We start from the raw sequence: 20,457 nt of genomic DNA on the forward strand, positions 1-20,457 counted from the left end.
AAATATGTTAATCAGTGACTCAAGACACAAAATCTCAATGTTATGTGAAATATGTTAATCAGTGCTCAAGACAAAATCTCAGAATGTTATGTGAAACGTTAATCAGTGCTCAAGACACAAACATATCCAAATGTTATGTGAAACATGTTAATCAGTGCTCAAGACACAAACATATCAGAATGTTATGTGAAACATGTTAATCAGTGCTCAAGACACAAACATATCAGAATGTTATGTGAAACATGTTAATCAGTGCTCAAGACAAAATCTCAGAATGTTATGTGAAACGTTAATCAGTGCTCAAGACACAAACATATCCAAATGTTATGTGAAACATGTTAATCAGTGCTCAAGACACAATAATCTCAGTACGTGAAATATGTTAATCAGTACTCAAGACACCCACATCTCAGAATGTTATGTGAAACTTGTTAACTATGGGCAAAGAAACTTTCCAATGACCAGCTGAGTTTCAGTTTTAACTATATCAGCTGTGTATACCTTTTGAATAGAAGAAGTATTGTAGTGCATAAATATATAAAAAACAAGAAAAAGTATAGAGAGCCTTAGAACGTGAATGTAAAGTATGACAGGGAAAATTGGAATAAACTGTAAAAAAAGTCAAGGAAACTTGATTACTGTAATATAAATATGAAGAAAGGCAAGGATGGTTCAGTTGGATGGGAGTACAGATGTACATAAGAAGAAAAGCAAGACTCAGAGCACTGTTAAGTTAATAAAATAGCTCCTTTTTTAACACTTATTTTCTGATGATAGAGAAAAATATTCAGTATAAAAGTTGACATTGTATCATAGATTGAAAACAAGCTTTCTTATAGTTACGTTAATACAGTTAGTTTCAAGGAAATTAGTTGTTTTCTAAAGCTAGCTATGTGTATATGAAAAAAGTTTATGAATAATGTGTGCAGAAATGCTACAAACCATTCATATCCGTGTTAATTGAAATGAGGAATAATTTGGATATTAGCTAGTGGATCATGAGCTTACAAATGTCTTTTCACACTCAAATAGAGATTGAGGAATACCAATTTATAAGTATATAAACAGTTAACAATTTTTTTTGTAAATACTTGTTTTTACTGTATACAAAGAATTATTTGACTTAAAATACTGAGAAACCATATTCATGAAAAATGTAGTAATTGTAAATTTTTTCTGTATCTGTTATGCACCCTTGAGTACAACAAGATATTTGTTAGTGCTTGATTGAGTTTTGGTTGATGGCTGTGGAAACAGGATGGAATTTGGGAGGCATGGGAACAAACAGTATGTTAGAATTTAGGCTGAAATCTTGGATCAGTTGAGTTACTATAATTCCAGCTGCTTCTTTTTTTGAATTTTTAATTAAAACATGTGTTATTTAATTGTTTTGTCAATGTCGGTCACTAGAAATGGTCATAAAATAGTTTTATTACACAATCAAGTATATCATGAAAATGTTTCTTCTTGTAAAGAAGATGGTTTTACTTATTCCTCTAGGAAATAGTTAGTCTGTTGTTTCAACCTTTCATTCTACTCCACAGGGGATGATGGGAAAAAAGAAATAGAAAATCCAGGCCTGGTGAAGGAATCAGAAAATGTTTACACATTATGGTGCAGTGGGAGGGTTTGTGTGGAGGGTATGTTGGTGGAACTGAAACTCTTAAAACGTCAGGATTTGGTCAGTGTGATATCCAGGTTTTTTAGACCAGCTTCAGATCAGATTGTATGTATTGCTTTTTTGTTTATCTTGTGAAAATGTTCTAACTCAATAATCCCCAAACATAAAGTGCAATAAAAGAACATCTACGTAATAAATACTAGCGAGTGAATGTGGAAAAATGTCATCATTTCTGAATATTTTATAGTGTAATGTTTCAAGAATACATTTTTAGTCTCCTTTTTTTTTAAAACTTTTATATATGTACATGGTGGCTACAAACCTGGAAGATCAAGGAAAAAAAAAACATTTTCTAAAGAATCTTTCAATCCTGAAACACACACACACACATTGGAATATGATTCACTTATTTGAAGGTGCTATGATAGCAGTTCCTTATAGAACAATTACTAGTTTTCAGAAAGATGGTTATTTTTGTAATATTCAAATTATGTTTTATCAGAAATATCTCTTAAAATACTTGTATTTTCAGTTAGTCAAAGTTCACATGAATACAGATGCAATGGATTCTTTTGTGTTTTGTGTGGCAAAGAAGAAAACAGCACTGGCTCTAGGAAAAGAAATGACTGATTTAGTAAGTTACTTAGATTTTTATTTTCTTTATTCCCGAGGAACAATTAAAATTGCATCTAATGGAAAGACAATATCATTAGTAACTTTCACACAAAACAGGAGCAGAGTCCAGTTGTGGAAGTAAGGGTTAAGTAGTAACAAACATTTCACATAGTTGGATTAGTTTTCAACATACATCTGTTTTTGTTATTTCATAGATATTATGTATCAACAAGATAAATTACAAATTTCTCATGTTATTCTGATTGATCAGTCTCCTAAACCATCACCATCCAAGCAGTGTGTTATTATTAGTGGTACAGCAAATAGGGTTTTAGGTTGTATTTTTCTAGCAGGGTGGTCGGTCTTTGGAATGAGTTGCCTTCAGTTGTAGTGGATGCAGTTATTTTAAGGGAGTTTAAAGAAAGGCTTGATAAATATTTGAATGATAAGGAGTGACTTTAATTTTTTTAAAGTTTGGTTTAATATAGTGAATAGGATAGCCTAGATGGACCAACAGTTCCTTTGTTGTCTTTAAATGTTTTGTTATGCTGTGATACAAACAAGTTAGATGATTTGTTAGCTTCATTGTTGCTAGTATTATAATGTTCAACAGTAGAGCATAGTAAACCCAAAACTTTTATTATTTATAAAACTGAAAGAGTTTAATAATTTGAGAACTGTAAAAATTGAGTTGTATTAGTTTAAGACCAGCTTTAGATGAGTAGTTGCTAATCTTGTCTGAAGCTGTTCTTATACCAGCAGCCCATAGCTTTTTCACTTCTCTTCAAACAGCTATTTTAGGCTTAGTAACAGAGAGTGTGTAGAATAGGTTATGTTACACTATTGCTTGCTTGTGACCATACACAGCCGTAAATGTTCAAAGGTCAGAAGTTGTTAAAGCTTCCATCTGGCTCTGACTGAGAATATAACTACAGCAAATGTAACATTATCACTCTTTGATATCACAAAAATGATACTACGACACTAATTTTCTGAGTACAAGTTTCTGTTAAGAAAGAGTATTATGATGGTTATAGGATGTAAGGTTGTGTACTGTCTGATACTGGAAGTTATTTAGATAATCTAAGATAGCTAGTTTAAGGGAAAAGTGTGTTTTAAAGTGAACTATTGCTTGTAAAGTTTGGTATTTTATCACTCATGTCTTGTTAAGCCTAGTGAGACCAATATTCCATTATTCTGAAAACATGCAAAATTAAACATAAAAAATTATTGAAAGATTTTGGCAAATTTTATTGTGAATTGATTGGAATCTTCAAAAAATTAACATAGCAACATATCAAATGAAATATTAGTGTCATATAGTTTGTAAATGTATAAGTTAATAATTATTATTTTTTGGTGGTTTATTAAAGAGTTTAAAAACCTTTATATTTTATCTTCATTTTTGTGAAATACACACCCTTTTCGGAAATATAGTTATGTCAGCAGTCTGAAATTTGGGCTTACCTCATTTACATATGTATTTAAATAGAGATGTTTATTGCTATTTATTTCAGTTTGAGAATGTGACTGAATCGTGTGTAGCTTCAGTAAAATGCTCAACAGGCAGTAAATGATTTGGTTCTAAACATTTATTAAATGTATAATGTGTTATTTTTTTTTAGTGGTTGCTTTAATGTTAAATCAAATTTTTGTTGTTGTTTTTTTGGTCAGTTTTTGGTGGGAAAAAATTCCACAAAATTATTATGCCATGTTCCTAAAATAATTAAAAAATAACAAAACTAATAAAATAATTTTGTTTCCATTAAATTTCCTTTTAACACTCGCTATTGGCTCAGTTGAATCAGCTGAGTTCATGACCCCAGATTGACCTTTATAGTTTCCATACTATAACTTCTAATACATTTTGTGTATCTTCTTGAAATTTTGCAAGCTTTCAGTAAGCATTAATTCTTTTGTAGACACAAAATCAGAATTTTTAGTTATGTACTTTCATTAAAAATTTCTCCATGAATATGTGGAGTCAAGTTGTTGACTGCTCTGAGTACAAAGTGATATTCATGTTAAAATTAAAAATACTTTTCTTCATCAGAAAATTCTCACTTTTCATTTGTGTGATCTGAAACCTTCTTAATAAATGTCAAACGTTTTTTTTTTTTTGGTAAAACTTTATATTTTATGGGGGGTGTTCTACCATAACTCAACATGAGTCTGGTCAATTTGATTGACCTCTTAACCATAAAGAAATATAAAATAAGTCTAAACTACCCCTTTTTTCTTTCTAGAATGATAAATGATTCATATTGTAACATGAATCTACATTCATTTATCCTAAATAGCTTTAAACTCATAATAGTATATACTTGTTTTTACTTAGATTATATTCTTTTTATTGCTGTGTATACTGTGTCTAACTAATATCCCCACCACACAACTTGTAAATCACTTGGCAAACATGTAGCTTACGTTACCCTATCAAATTACAGTAACACACAGGCTGCTCATGAGTGTACCTTCTCAAAAATATTTATTAGTGGTATTTTTCTTTATTTTACCTAATCTAACCTAAAAAATTTATAATTTTTACATTTTAGTTACTTTTATAATAATAGATGAAGAATTCATATGAAAAACAAGAAATATAGTCTGTTTGTTTTTTTGCTACTGACTGTCAATGAAACTTAACCCTACTTTTTTATATTAATGGTACTACTGCACCAAATATATTTTTACTAAATTAAATAATACACCAAAGAACACAGAATAATAACGTGTAAAAACTTGTGTCCTATACGTATCACAGTTTTCGGGCTTTCTAACTATGTGACAGGAGACGTTAAAATTCAGCTGAGTTCATTGGTGGGTTTCTTTTGAGAATAAAATTTGAACTGGAAGCAAAATATACAATTCTCTATACAGAAAACAAAATAATGTAATATGTCATTTGATAGACAAAAAATATGGGTTTCTAATGGTTATAGATAATATAATATTAAATGTTGGAGGGAGCTATTGACAATTTGTAAAAGAGAGGATATGACAGGTGGGTGTGGTAAGAGGGTTCTGATTTCCTGTTTTATGGCTCTGTAATGAAATAAGATTGTATGCTGTGAAAATTATGCTTTGCCTGAGCAATGACAACATTATAATAGTAATTTACAATAAAATAAAGAAGAGGGATGCCTAGAGAGCAAAGGTCACAATTCTCATACTAGGGGAAATTGAGGGTTTTAAAAAATTATTTCCTTTTGAAATTAAGAACATAAAATTTATGTAATATTACAATTTGGATTATAAGCTACATTTTGATGTCAAGTTTATTCGTATATCATGATAATAAAGTTCTCTAATTAAATTTTGAATGTTACTGAGTAAAACCTTGTGACATGCAGAAAAGGATACCTGTATGGAAAAGAGTTAAATAAGTCATAAAAGTATGATTTTGGTGTTTTAGTAGTGCTGACAGTAAATGTGATTTATATTTGCTACATAGGATAATAATGAATAGATTACTCAAATATTTTAGTAGTTATAAAATCATTTAAATTTTCACATTTATCATAAATTTTGAATACAGGTGAAAATCATCTCCTAGAAAAATTGTCACTGTTGTGAAAAAAAAACACAAACACTTTGAGTATCAAAAATTTATTTTTGATCTAGTAAAATTGAGGTGTGTGTAAAAAATAAGATTAGTATTTTGAATAACGTCAAAATATGTTTTATCCAAAAAACCTTGGATGCCTAAAATGGGAGTAGTTGTTTGAAATAGGTCAAACAGTATTTTATTCCAATGGTTTTTAATACATGCTGATGCTTTATGAAATTAAGTTTTGATCTCTTGTTAGATTTAAATAGAAAACTTTGGAAAATGATACATCAACAAATACTTGTGTGTGTGTAGGCATTTGACTAGTAACATGTGGGTCTTAGGTTTGAATCCCATCACGGAACATGATTACCCTTTCAGCCGTGTAAGCATTATAATGTGACAATCACACTCTTCCTTAGTAAAGAGTTGACAATGTTCGTGTTGATTAGTTGCCTTCCCTCTAGTCTGTTACTTCTAAATTAGGGATGGCTAGTGCAGATAGCTCTTCAGTAGCTTTGCAAATTCAACAGACAGAAAAACAAAAGTTATGTTTATATGTGGTACATGAGCAATTTAGCTCTCAAACCACTAACACATTTGTATACTGTTCATGTTTGATAGGGTCTACTTATTGAGTAACTCTGTTTTTGTCTGTTACAACAAGAATTAACCAATAACATTGATGAATTTGCTCATATTGTATTTAAAACACATAGGAAACCCTAAGTGTTTAATGGATTAATTTCATTTTATTTGATATTTTTGTTTAAAATTTTTCTCACGTGAATCATGTTATTAGTGATCCTGTTATCAACAAATCATGGACCTTCAAGTGTAGAATAAATAGTTTAGAGAAATATGTTAAAAAGAAATTGGACTCCTTAGTAGTTCTAGGGTTTATACTTAAAATTTTCTGTGGTACAAAATATGTTTACAAGTGCATTTAATATTTGTTTTTCTTCAAATTTCAGTGTACTTATTGTCCTGACAAGAAGTCAGCAGAGAAGTATGGACTGTCTTCCAATTTCACCATAATGAGTGAAGTCGGCGAGGCTTCAAATGCCATGTTAGATTCTAAAGTATGTGTGTAATGTAGAAGAACTTGTCATTGTCAGTTGAAATGGTTTGGTATCAGATGAAATGATGTTTTTGGTCGAATTTTTGTAGCTTTTGTGTAACTTTTGATTCAGTTATTTTCTTCTAATTCGAAATTTCACTAAACAGTTACAAGTTTTAAAGGATGTATAAAAATAAAGACTAAACAGTTACAAGGTGAGGAATGTATATATTTACTTATAGTCAGGTAATTCAATTTTAAGCTTGCCAATTCCAACTAACTTTCTTTTGCATTTTGTTGAAACTGTATGTGGTAGGTCTTGCGTTATTTTTGAAATTTCATGATGTTTATAGTTAGATGAATCTTAAAACTTTTCTATTGCTCCATAAGAATAATTTTCATACTAAATGCAGTTTACATGATCACAGATTGGTTTAGCTCGTTAGTTCAATTATAGTAGAAAAAAATCGTAAGATATTCAGTATAATCTTTCCTTCAAAATTAAATGTAGGATCGTTTTCTTGTGGTTTTAGTAAATATTTTCAGGTTTAGGAAGTAAAAAGTTTTCATATGTCTAACAAGTACCTTTTGTTTTTTGTTGTATAAAAGTCTAAAAACTTCTGAGTTTTTAACTAAATACATTGAAGTTAAATGTTTTAGTCAACTGCGGGTAGTTTATTTTGCTATAGTTACACTAATTTAATAATATGCAATAAGATACCAATCCATTACCTGCAAGTATCCATATATTATTAACTTTTGTGAACTCTCTTTTGATTGTGAGCCTGGTGTAGTCTTGTGGTTAGCATGCTAAACTTAAGCTGTAGAAGAGCTGCCCATCATGCATATTCTGGGAAGAAAACTCACAATTTGAACTTGTTCATGCAAAATATTAAATTGTAAGCCCTGTGATCCTGCATGTGATGGTCTTTTAGCAGAATTTATTTTGTTGCCCAGTTTTGGTAGGAACCATATTTTGGTCACATGTGTCAGACAAGCCTTTTAAGCAACATGTTGTAAAAGTAGGTTTTATTTCATTTCACTTTAAAGATAGTTTTGGAAAATTCATGAAGTTTATTATATAATCTTTGTATAGAAAAGAGTGCTTATTATGCCATGCACACCAGAATTAATAGTTGCAATACACTTGAACACTGCATTAATAGAAACATTGTTTGTGGCAGTGAAGACTGTACACCTGTTAAAAGCTGTGTTAGATTTAAATAATTCAGAAACAAGATAACATAGAAATCTTATTTGCAGGTAGTGGCATTGACTAAGAAGTATGAACAAAATATTGACTACATGCATTTTTCTGACCAGTATTCTGGACCCAAGCTTCAAGAGTAAGTATGAGCCACACTTAAATGAATGTTGTATGTTGCTTTTTGTAAGTCACTTAAGTTATACCTTTTCAATTAAATATTTCAAAGATTGAGATTTTTAGCAAGTCTCAAGTCTTGATTTTGTTTTTTAAAGAAATGGATAACCCATTTGTTGCCTATGTCATGTAACCAAACATAGGTTAAGTATGATATATTAAAATTATTTTGAAACCTCACAATGTCATTAGAGTCCATGTCACTATGTCTAGTCATGCTTTATCTGACAACTGTATATTTTGACAATAGACCTGTAGTGTAGTTTCCATTGCAAAGCTTTATGTCTGAAGCTTACTACTACACCTTGTAGGGTTTCCATAATCCATCTAGTGTACAAGGGTGAGAATTTCCCAGTGCCAGTGTATGTTTATAACATACTCAACCCTTTATAGATTTACTTTTTCCAGTTGAAAACTTTCTTCTGAATTTGTATTCATACTTGCCACCACTGAGGTGATGCTACATTCACAAGCAGTTGAGTTATAATTGGTACAATGCCTTCTTCCTTTGTCCAGTCAGCTGGAAGTTGTATATATTATCATATGTTTCAGAAATATATTTTTGTGCTGAATTACTAAATATTTAGTGTGCAATGCTACTATGGTTAAATTTATGACTGAGCAAATGCAGATGTTTTAAAAAGAACTTCAACAATGTACTACCCAATTAACCAAAGTGTTGAGGTAGAGGCTTGTGATTCAATGATGAACATGTTCAGCTGTTAAGAAAAAAACAGCTTTATGTATGTATGTATATTTGTTTAATGTATTTAATGTCATTTTATTGCATGTATATTTCTGAAAAATGTTAGAAATAAATATATTTTTTATATACCAATGACATTTTCTTAGTAATGATACTAAAAAATCTTACAATTGTTATTAGTTTCATAAAAGATTACAAAGAGGGTTTAATGATATACTGTTCGATAATTCTAATACATGAAGGAAAGGGTGTACAACTTGAGTTTTAGGACATGGTTGTAATTTGTTAAAGACTTGGTTCTATACAATACTTTTCCTACTTACCTAGCTAGTCTTCTTGGCTTTTAGTGCAATGTTGAGCAAATTAAACAAAATGTTTTATGAAAAAATAAATATAAATAATCCACAGAACAAGAATTCACGTAGCAGTTAAATGTGAACTTTTCCTTGATCATGACCTTCACACTTCAACATGTTTTTTTATGACACCATGACTCCACAATCTTCATCATTTGTGTAACTTGAAGATAGGACCTATAAGATACATTCACTGAACAATGTTCTTCAATATGACAATATTTTTGTTAGGATCTCTTGTGATACCACTGTTGCATACGTTTGGCAAAACACGCAACATTGTTCATTGTTGTTATCTTTGAATAATGTGTTTTGTAGTACATGGTATCGAAGTGTAGAATGTTTAGATGATGCTATTGTTCATTTTATTTTTGACTTAATTTTAATGTTTTTTTTTGTTTTTTAATCTAAGGTTACTTGATTCTTCATGAATAATGCATAAAAGACCAAAAAACATCCATAATTTTTGTTGTTTTTTGTAGAGACTCAACTTCAACAAAACTTCCGGAAGTGAAGAAAGTGTTGATGTTTGGATTTAGTGGTAATAATATTGATATTTGAAGTACATTTAAAGTAATTAAATATTGTTAATCTGTTAAAAAACCAATATCTCAGTATTTTTTGGGTGGTGGTGAATTAAACACTATGGTAAATGTAAGAAATTTTTTTAATATTTAACTTATGCAGTGGCTTGTTGCCTTAAGAATATTTTTAACATGTACATATACATGTATATATGCTTTATGCTGATTTTACAATTATTTAGTGTGCAATACTACCACAGGCAGACTTATGGCTGGAAGTAAGTGTCATAGCTGTCTTTGAGGAGTGATTTTCATATAGCAAGATTTTTAAATGATGTAGAGGTTACTAAATTTTGAAGAAGTGAGTCCTTACTGTTCTATTTGGATGCAAAAGTCTTGAATATAACAGTGTGTTTGGGACAGAAATGAACTCCAAAATCACACACCAAACCAATCAGAACTAACTTTCTTCAGGAAATTAAATGACTAAAAATCATACATTATTATGTTGAATTAAAACATCATTTATCTTTATTAATCCAGCTTCTTCAATCTTATCATTTCAAATACTTATCTGTTTACAAAACAGGTCAAAGTCATACATTAATCATTCTATTTTGACAATCCAATGATAGAATACCACGAAGGTTCAATAACAAAACAAATGTTTCTTTTTTTTTTTAGATAGGTTAGTTAAATACAAAAATCAGTTGTGTATTACTCCATTTACCAAACAAGCAAAGAAAATCATTTAACAAAAGACATCTAGATAAGTTTTGGTGTAGAGTTTCTATACAACACAAGAAGCATGTCAATCACATTTTTACAGAACAAATGCCAGTTCTTGAAACTAATTCTACAGTGCCGCCTGATCTCAGTTTGATTACCAGACTACCCCATAACTACTTGACACCCCCATTGTAGTAGAGTCCTGTGTAGGATGAAGAGGTCAATTTTACACCACAGACCCTCTACAGTATGTTAATGTCAGCTTCCAAAACGACATGAAACAGATCAGCTGGTAGGGAGAACATGACATGTATGTGGTAAATAGGATTACTGTAATTCCAATTTCTTTAGCTAGATTTCTGAAGACAGCTGGTTATTTTGAGGTGTGGCTGGAAGCTTGTGAACTTTCATCAATTTCAAATTATTGTTTATTATTGACAATGCCAGAAGATAAGCCCAGCTTCACTCTGCACTAGCGTTTTAGGTCAGAGGGTTCTCTTACAAGTGTTATGTGGCATTAATGTAGCTTTGTGTTTTGGTTTCAGTTCCTGGTCAAGGAAAAGTTACTCCTGAGATTATGGAGACTCTGAAACCTCTACTGCAACTAGTATTCTACTATATTGAAAAAGTGAAACGTTTCAACTTAAGCAAAGAGGTATTCATTTTCCTTTCGACTTCAGGTACTGATTAACAGAATCAGTTGTGTCCACCAACTGACAAGTCTGTTTTGTTCATCTTTAAAGTTTCAGTGTGTTGGTTTCTTTTTGACAGATTTAGTGTACTTAATTTCTCTCATCCCGTTTACTTATTTCTATTTTTAGTCATTTCAATTTTTATTGTAACTTTTAAAAACCATTCGAAAAAAAAAGAGTTGTTGTTCTTATCATAGAAGAGAAAACTACTACTCGTGTATGTTGATAGTAGAGTAGAAGTCTGACATAAAATTGTATACACAGATAATATACTAATGTATTAGAAAATAAGAGTTTAATGGTAAAATGCTCTAAGACATATCTATTATATGAGGTTAATTTTTTACTTAGGCTAAGACTAAAGCAGAAAAAAACAGACAAAAGGTGGAAGAAGCATTTATTAAGACCACTCATGCTCAGCGCCAAGAGGCTGCCCAACAGCGACGTGAAGAAAAAAGGAGAGCAGAAAAAGAGAGGATCCTTAATGAAGAAGACCCTGAAAAACAACGCAAGTGGGAGGTATGTTTCTGTTGAATGAATCAGTATATAAAGTGAAAAGTTAGAGGTATGTTTCTGTTGAATGAATCAGTATATAAAGTGAAAAGTTAGAGGCATGTTTCTATTGAATGAATCAGTATATAAAGTAGAAAGTTAGAGGTATGTTTCTGTTGAATGAATCAGTATATAAAGTAGAAAGTTAGAGGTATGTTTCTGTTGAATGAATCAGTATATAAAGTAGAAAGTTAGAGGCATGTTTCTGTTGAATGAATCAGTATATAAAGTAGAAAGTTAGAGGTATGCTTCTGTTGAATGAATCAGTATATAAAGTAGAAAGTTAGAGGTATGCTTCTGTTGAATGAATCAGTGTATAAAGTAGAAAGTTAGAGGTATGCTTATGTTGAATGAATCAGTATATAAAGTAGAAAGTTAGAGGCATGTTTCTGTTGAATGAATCAGTGTATAATGAATCAGTGTATAAAATAGAAAGTGGGAGATATATTTCTGTTTTACACTTGAATAATTGGTAAAGCAAAAAATATCAAAAGCTGTTAATTCAGATGTTTCTACTTTATGTCCATTTAACAAGAGCGAGATAGTCAAAGACCTGTTTTTCTACCATATATATATTTCTGGTGCCAAAATGCTAAAAGTAAAGTTGCCATTCTTATCAACCCAACTTTATTTAAAATTGCATTTTTGAACACCTGTTTTTTTTAGTTTGGAAGACAGTTAGAAAATTATAAGTACATTTATTTATCCTTGACAAATTGGTACTTTGATCTGTAACTATCAGTTGCGTTTCCATCTGGCAAATTTTTTGTTGTTGATCTTTCAAGTGTCAGTGTGTTACTTTCTTCTTCTTCTTTCAAGAGATGTTAGTACTTTATTTTATAAATATGTAACTCCTTGTCTTGGTTTGTTTATCATTTCCCTCAAGGAATTCATTGTGATATTCTTTGAATTTTACCTGTATTTTCCTGTAGGTTTCTACCTTGAAAGTGTATAATAGAATTTTATTTGTATTTGTGATGTATAAGTGATGATATCACTGCCACTAACAAAATGCTGTTTTTAAAGGGTAGTTTTTATTATTTGTAAACATTGTATTTTGTAACTTATAAGTTAAATCTTGGTATGAAATATTTGTAAAGCCTCATTAGATTTCTTCACTGTTTTTTCAAATCATTTTCAGTCTTTTAAGTATACCTGTTTTAAGTAGCATTCCATAAAGAAGATTAATAACTTGCATGAAAGAGTGTAATGAACAAAAGCGGAGCTCGTCTGTGTTTTAGTACTCAAGAAAGCATGCGTTATACCAAAATTTAACAAAATAAGGCTTATGATGCGTGCTTGAGCTTTGCATTTGATAGATATATTCTTAAAAAAATTGTAGTAGTTGATTTTCAGGATGTTACTTCAGTGTAAGTATCTCTAAATAAAAGTTGGTGAAAAGTTTGTTTCTTTAAATGCTATCATGCTGATTAGTCAAAAAAAAAAAAAATTTGCGACTGTTAATTTCTCTCATGTAGAAAAAGTAACACTTTCACGGCTTAAGTGATTTCTCTAACTATGCAATAGGAACGTAAAGCCTCATTGTGAACTCTGTCTTAGATTCCACTAATTTTATGTTATGTTTGATGACAGAGTGACTGCATTGGCATCCTTTTCTTGAGTGCAACACTGGTGGTACATGTTGTCCTGTCTTTACTCATTTTAAACTTTGATTTTCATGTGCCACCAGTTGTGCACATTATGATTTAACTAATAATAATCAGGTGATCATAATATCTAATATTTATTCTCTTTTCCAGAGTAATTTTTCTGTTTTTTTTTATTTTTTTAGAAGAATTATGAATATTTCACAATATTATGGTTGTAAAAAAAATGGACACAGATAAAATAATTCTTACTGTGGATGATGATAATTTAAGGATTGTGATGTGAAGCCTACAATGACAAACATAAATGAAAATTAGAATTGAATTAAAATTCATTGTTTATTCTTTTTTTTTCCCATTTTCTAAAAAAAACAATGTCAAATTAGTTTTTCTCCACTTACTCACTATGAAACTTTTATTTCCATTTCATTTCTATCCTTATTACAGTTTTCATAAGTTTTTTTTATTTATGAAAGAAGTCACAATTAGTTAGTTTTTGCTTCAATTACTCACAATGAAAAACTTAATGCCAGTCTCTAGATGTAATTTTAAAATAAAAAATGGTTTAATCTTGTAAATTTGTTTTATTTCAGTTGTCTTTTAACATGACATCTGTGCTCCACCAGAGATACATGGCTTTGTTATAGCCATCTGTACAAAATAAATGCTTTAATGTAGAGCTTTGCAGATATTAGGGTGCACTTATATCTTATTGGTGCTGTGTATCAAGGGTGGCTCATGACGTCCAACATAAAACGTGCCACTGGTGGGGCACGGTGTCGTGAACATGTTAATTAAGTTTGAAACTACTGTGTTAATAAAATTTATTTTAAGGATTTTGTGAACAGATATATATAAAGTAAAATAAATATTTTAGGTTGTATTTTCTGGGTTCGTGTGTGTGTTTCCCCATGTGTATCTCAAACTATTAGACCAATGTACACAAAAATTTTCAGAAGATGGAAAGTCAGTATGGGACAGTCCTTCCCAAACTTGGTCCGGATTCTGGATCACGTTGAAGCATTTTTTTTTATAATGGAGAGACAGAGCATTTCGTGGTTTGGGGTTAAAAACTGTTAAGTGTGATCAGACTTATACCAGATTTTATGGGCATGTTAAGGTTGAGACTTCTCATGACACTACAAAAAATGATCCGGATCGTTGATCATTCTGGATCTTAGAAGGATTTTCTGAGTTTTCGAAGGTAAAATTTGATGTTATCTAACATAAATACATGCAGTCTTGAAAAGGAGTAGCAGGGCGAGGGTATACAATCTCTGTGATTGCTCTTGTCCTCATTGAAATGGAGTGTTAAAGAATAAATAGGATCAAAACCCAAACCCTTCAAACATTGTAGGTTTTGGTAAGATTTACTTAAACAAATTGGTCTTGTTTGTTGTTTAGTTTTTATGACCCTAAAATAAGTTATTTGAAATTAACTACTATTTTTTTTTCCTTACAGGATCGAGAACATCGTCGGGAATTGAAGAAAAAAGCTCCAAAAATGAAACAATTAAAAGTGAAGGCCCTTTAATTAAAGCCCAAGTTTTTGTTTTTTTAAACACTCCTGAAAATCAAGATATTCCATTTTCAAACAAGTATCGATACTTGTACAAAATATATAAGGATTGTTCTTACTATTATGGTATGTTTAAAATTGATTTCTTAAAGTACACAGCTTAATTTTTTATTTTTTTTTGGTCAATATACTGGGACTAGCTTTGTGATGAAACAAAGAATCGATATAAAATAAAAGCTGTTTGGTTGCAGGATAAAGAACGAGGAAATGGTGTCGGGAACATGACTAGAAGTACGAGTGATCTTGAAACTTTTTGTGTAAGCTCATTGATACGTGCATAACTTCTAATATGTTTAATATTATACATCATCGTTAAAGACAGCATGAAGTGGAATGTTGAATCCTGCTGATTTCAAAAGGTATCCGAACAGGCAGGCTCATACAAGATGTTTACTGAAGGCACTGAAGCTCAGAGTATATTCCTGTAATTTATGACCTCATCTTAGAAATATACTTAAAATATACTATTAGATTATTAGTATCATTCTATTTTATTAACTGACAGAGTACAAAATTACATCTGTGCAATAAAATAAAACCTAACCTGAATTTCAGGCTTTGAGGCACATGCTATAAGCTCACTTGTCATTCTAATGTTATGTTTTTCTTTTAAGATGTTTTTTAATGATAATGGGATGATTATGTCTTACTTTCTAAACAAGATTTTTTTTTTCACATTAATTTTGTATATAATGAAATTATGATTATTTTCTCATAAATTAAGAAAAAACTGAATAGAACAAAAACATATAAAATATCTGGTCTTCTCACTACAGCTGCTGTTATGAAAGAGAGCATAGGTTAGCTCTGTGATAGAGCTATGGATTTAAGGGCTGGTGAACTGGGTATGAATCCATGAAATACCCCAAGATATTCCCTGCACTTTAAGCTGTGGGTGCATTGTAGGAGTGACAGTCAATCTCTCAATGTGATGGTGCATGGTAGGGGGCTTTTGATTGGCTGCCTTCTATCTCATCAGTAGTTATGGGCTAACTTGTCAATTTATTAGGTCATGAATTTTGAAACCATGACTACTTATTCCCATTTCATTATTCAGTGAATGCCAGAACAGCCACCAGAATTAGGCTTAGTCTATCAAATATAACTTGAAACAAGGAAGACTAATAAGTACTAAGAAGCTTGAATTTTTTCACCTTGTTTGGAAATTTTCTAATTGTTTTTATTGGGGGGTGGGAAGTAAAATAAGGTTGTGAATTTAACAATATGTCCTAGGTCTTCACATGCCTGACAGTAATATGAAACTTACAATTTTTTTCAGGAAAAAGTATTTTATCACAAAAACAGTAATAAAACTTAAAAAATAAAAGATCAATACATTAGTATCAGTGTTGTAAGATATGGTAATCAAACCATACCATTTGTAATCAGTGTCATAAAGCCAGTGTCCAAAAATATTACTAAAATCCATCCTTTTTTTTTTTGAATCGGTGTGATCAATACACTGAGGTAAATGAATCTAAATATCTGAACAGTTTTTTCTTAAGGTTCGTAAGCAGGGCTATATCTAGTTATAAAGTCATATTCATGCTTGTTTTTGACATCTTTCACTAACTCATTTACACACATAATTGGAAGTTACAGCTTGAAACCTAAGTTTGACCTTGGCAAAATGGTTGGCCTTGGTTACTGTGATGTTTCTAAGTTACATCAGAAAGTTGTCTAGCATCAAATACTAACCACCTTACTTTATAAACAGATTTTCTTAAAATGTATAGATTTATGAATTGCCTAAAGAATAAATGGAGGAAGGTATTAAAATCAAGTCTCAGTAAATATAATGCAGTACCTATAAATATATATATATATATATATATACTGGCCCAGCATGGCCAGGGAGCTCGACTCACGATCTGCGGGTTCGAATCCTTGTCCCCTCAAACATGCCCGCCCTTTCAGCCGTGTGTGTGTTATAATGTGACCGTAAATCTCACTATTCGTTGGTACAAGAGTCACCCAAGAGTTGGCGGTGGGTGATGATTTCAAACATAAAATATAAGTAAAACTTAGTAATGTGTGAGAAATCTTTTGACCTAAATTACTCAATAATCAAATAAAAATGTAAAGTACTTCTGACATTCAGATAGTACATTTTTGTCAACTCTAATTGACCAGCTGAATTCACTAGTTGTACTGAATGTAGCATAGCTGACTGAGAATCAGCTTTAAATGTGCATACATAAGCTTCCTTATCACATGCACATACATCTCTTGTTCTTCACTTCTCCCTTAATATCACTTGTATTATGTATTTTAACTTCATTTGTTATTTTTACACTTAGTCATTTGATTTTCCCTCAGAAATGAAGTGCAAGTTGTTAATTAAGGGTATTTTCTACAGTGGTGTATGTGAAAATTAAAAATATAATCCGGTTCAATAGAAAAAAAAGATTGAGAGCTATTAGTTTTAAACATCCAATTATTTGTGGGAGAAAGTTCTGTGATGATAATTTGTACCAGCAGATTTTTTGTTAGTCACACCTTAAATAAAATCCGCTTCTTGCAGAAAGAAAATCTAATTTGTGATCCAGATGTATTACGTTATTCACACTTTAAGCTGTGTGTTTGTAGTGATGACTTTTACTCTTTCAGTATGTGCCTAGACTTCTAATAAAGAACTTAAGAAAAGAGAAAACCTTGTTAAGGTCAGAAATGAGAATTTCTTTTGGTATAGAAATAACTACATCTGTTTAAAAATCAGATTGTTACCCCAACACCGAGTGCAGTTATGATACTTTTAATTGTACTAATATTTCAAAGTTACAGTTTTCTAATTTCTACTACAGTTTCAAACGATTTGTACAAAAGCTAAATAATTAGAAATAATTGATTCACACTTCAGTTTTGTTTTGTTTTTTCGTTGGAAACTAAAACTTCAGTAATTCGTATTTTCAGTCGAACTGCAATTAAAAGATATGACTGGTTTACAGTCTGTGCACAACTGAAAAGCTTGTTCATTGTACAGTCTGTGCATGACTGAAAAGCTTGTTCAGTGTACAGTCTGTGAATAACTAGAAAGCTTGTCCAGTGTACAGTCTGTGCATGACTAAAATGTTTGTTCAGTGTAAAGTCTGTGAATAACTAGAAACTTGTTCAGTGCAGTCTGTGCATGACAAATGTTTGTTCAGTGTAAAGTCTGTGCATAACTAGAAAGCTTGTTCAGTGTACAGTCTGTGCATACCTAGAAAGCCTGTTCAGTGTAAAGTCTGTGCATAACTAGAAAGCTTGTTCAGTGTAAGTCTGTGTATAACTAGAAAGCTTGTCCAGCTTCCAGTGTATACATGGTTTAAAACTTTGTGTATTCATGTATCAGTATAGGTCTGTTCCTGGTTTATATATATATATATATATATATTTTTTTTTTTTTCTGGTTTACAACTGTACTTCTTTAAGAGATGTCTTTTATCATCTGTTCACGCTCAATAAGATTTTTTTGATTAGTAGAGTTTAATGACAAAAAAGTGGTGTATTCTTTTCTTATGGTTAACAGATCTGATTGGTTTACATTTTTTTCAAAGAAACTTGATGAAATCGATACACCACTATTTATATTATAAAATTCTTTGACAACTACATTGACCCGAAAAGTATGACCTTTAGATAAAATCGACACAGCTGTATTCATGTTTCTGAACTAATAAATGACCATTAACCTGAAAGGTGTGACCTCTATATGAAATTGACACACCTGTGTCTCAGCGTTACTGAAATATGTGGCCTTTAGATTCAATAAATCTATATCTCGGTGTTTCTGAACTGATACTTGGCTACTAACATGAAACGAGACCTTAAGATGAAATCAGTACAGCTATATCCCAGTGTTTCTGAACTGAAACGTGACTTTTAGTTGAGTTCGGTACTATTAAACTACACTGTGTTAAAGGTAGTACTCCTTTCTTTGGTGATAACATTTTTCTGAAATTCAAACTGAAGCTGGGTAGAATTCGAATAAGCGATTCCAAACAACTGATCCACTGGTTTTCTCGAATGGATATGTCTCATTTGTATTGGTTATGGAGGACAGGATTTGGCTAGACTTTTTTTTTTAAGATGCACATTTGAGTACCTTAGTTTTTAAAGCAAGTAACATTCAGTTTAATTAACCACAGAGATAAAAATGTACCGTCCATCTGAAATAATTCTATCTTCAATAGTTTTAAGAAGAAAGAACTGAAAGTTGCGATATTCGATTGTAGATAGGATTGAGTGTGTTATATTAAAACGTGCAAATAAGCAAATCACGTGACAACTATAACCAATATAAAATTGTGGTGGAACGGAATGCATCAGAACTACATTTTGACTGTTTTGGGTAGTGTGATGCCACTGAAATTGATCGCTTTTGGGAAGGATATGTAACAGCCCTTCCCAACGCAAAATATTCATACAGTCAGATTATATAGATATGTTCAGATCAGGGATTTAAAATACTTTTACACCAGTCTATTGATATTGGTGAGTTCAAAGGAATTTCCCCTTGAAGTTTTATAATAAACGATCGGAATACATCTAAGTTTCATAAAGGCTATTAATCGAATTATTTTTTTTAGGGGGGGGTTTTCGGGTCAATACATCCACTGTAAAAATTAAAGACGTATATATATATATATATATATATATATAGCCGTGGTACATCTAAGGAAACTAAAGCAAAGCTACCAGTAATATGTTTACATACCTATCACCTTATTTCCATAATTTCTTCTTAAAAAACACGAAGAACTATCCCTGGTAAACTCCGCGATTGAACTCCACTCCAAAGCAACACGCAGATTATTGAAAGAGGGATGAAATAAACACCCAGCAAAATATGTACGAGGATACATAGTGAAAAGTACTCATTCAAAACTTTTGTTAAAAAAACAAATATCTGTGGGAACGAACAGAAAGGTTAACAGGACCTGACATGTGTTTCTAGATAAAGAGCTGTGTGATATCCGCTTCTACGCTTACTGTCAATGTTCAAGCTCGTTTGGAACGATATCAACCAACTTTATCCGAAGAAGTAACATTGAAAAGATTTGTATTATATATATATAATTTAAATGGTAATAAAAAATGGAGAACATTTTCAAATCTACTTATGCATTATGTAAAACTGTGTGTTGTGTACTTTTTAACATCTTGGGTAGTGTTAAAAACTTCCACTCAACTATCTTGTTCATCACAACATGCTCGAGAACATTACGTATAAACTAAAATGAACATAAACTAAATTAATTATAAAACATCTTATAGGTCTACACGGATATTCAAAACTCGTATACCCGTCGAGTTTTGAATTACCCTACCCAAATTGGTTCTTTCTCTCTTTCTTTTTTTTTAATTTTACTAACCATGTATCATTTGTTAATTTGAAAATTTAAAAAATACGACAACGATGTATTTGCAAGCATGAGTCTCTGGTCGGCTTAACACAGACAAGTTGAATCAGGTTCTTTATTAACACTGACGCTTCTTAACAGAC

At 31.0% G+C, this 20,457-nt stretch overlaps 1 protein-coding gene across 2 annotated transcripts in view; it reads left to right on the top strand.

Annotated features, from left to right (window-relative positions):
- The window catches only part of LOC106465958 (coiled-coil domain-containing protein 47-like), a 30,081-nt gene extending 12,456 nt beyond the window's left edge, over positions 1-17,625 (top strand). For both annotated transcript variants that reach the window (XM_013926204.2, XM_022393926.1), the window contains exons 5-12: positions 1,545-1,726; positions 2,154-2,255; positions 6,761-6,868; positions 8,110-8,192; positions 9,772-9,830; positions 11,088-11,197; positions 11,586-11,753; positions 14,856-17,625. In XM_013926204.2, coding sequence (XP_013781658.1) covers positions 1,545-1,726; positions 2,154-2,255; positions 6,761-6,868; positions 8,110-8,192; positions 9,772-9,830; positions 11,088-11,197; positions 11,586-11,753; positions 14,856-14,927 — 884 coding nt within the window. In that variant the 3' untranslated portion in view covers positions 14,928-17,625. The remainder of the gene's footprint in view (positions 1-1,544; positions 1,727-2,153; positions 2,256-6,760; positions 6,869-8,109; positions 8,193-9,771; positions 9,831-11,087; positions 11,198-11,585; positions 11,754-14,855) is intronic.
- The last annotated feature ends 2,832 nt before the right edge of the window (positions 17,626-20,457 follow it).

This window comes from Limulus polyphemus, unplaced genomic scaffold (genome assembly GCF_000517525.1).
Source record: "Limulus polyphemus unplaced genomic scaffold, Limulus_polyphemus-2.1.2 Scaffold2102, whole genome shotgun sequence".
Classification (NCBI taxonomy): domain Eukaryota; kingdom Metazoa; phylum Arthropoda; class Merostomata; order Xiphosura; family Limulidae; genus Limulus; species Limulus polyphemus.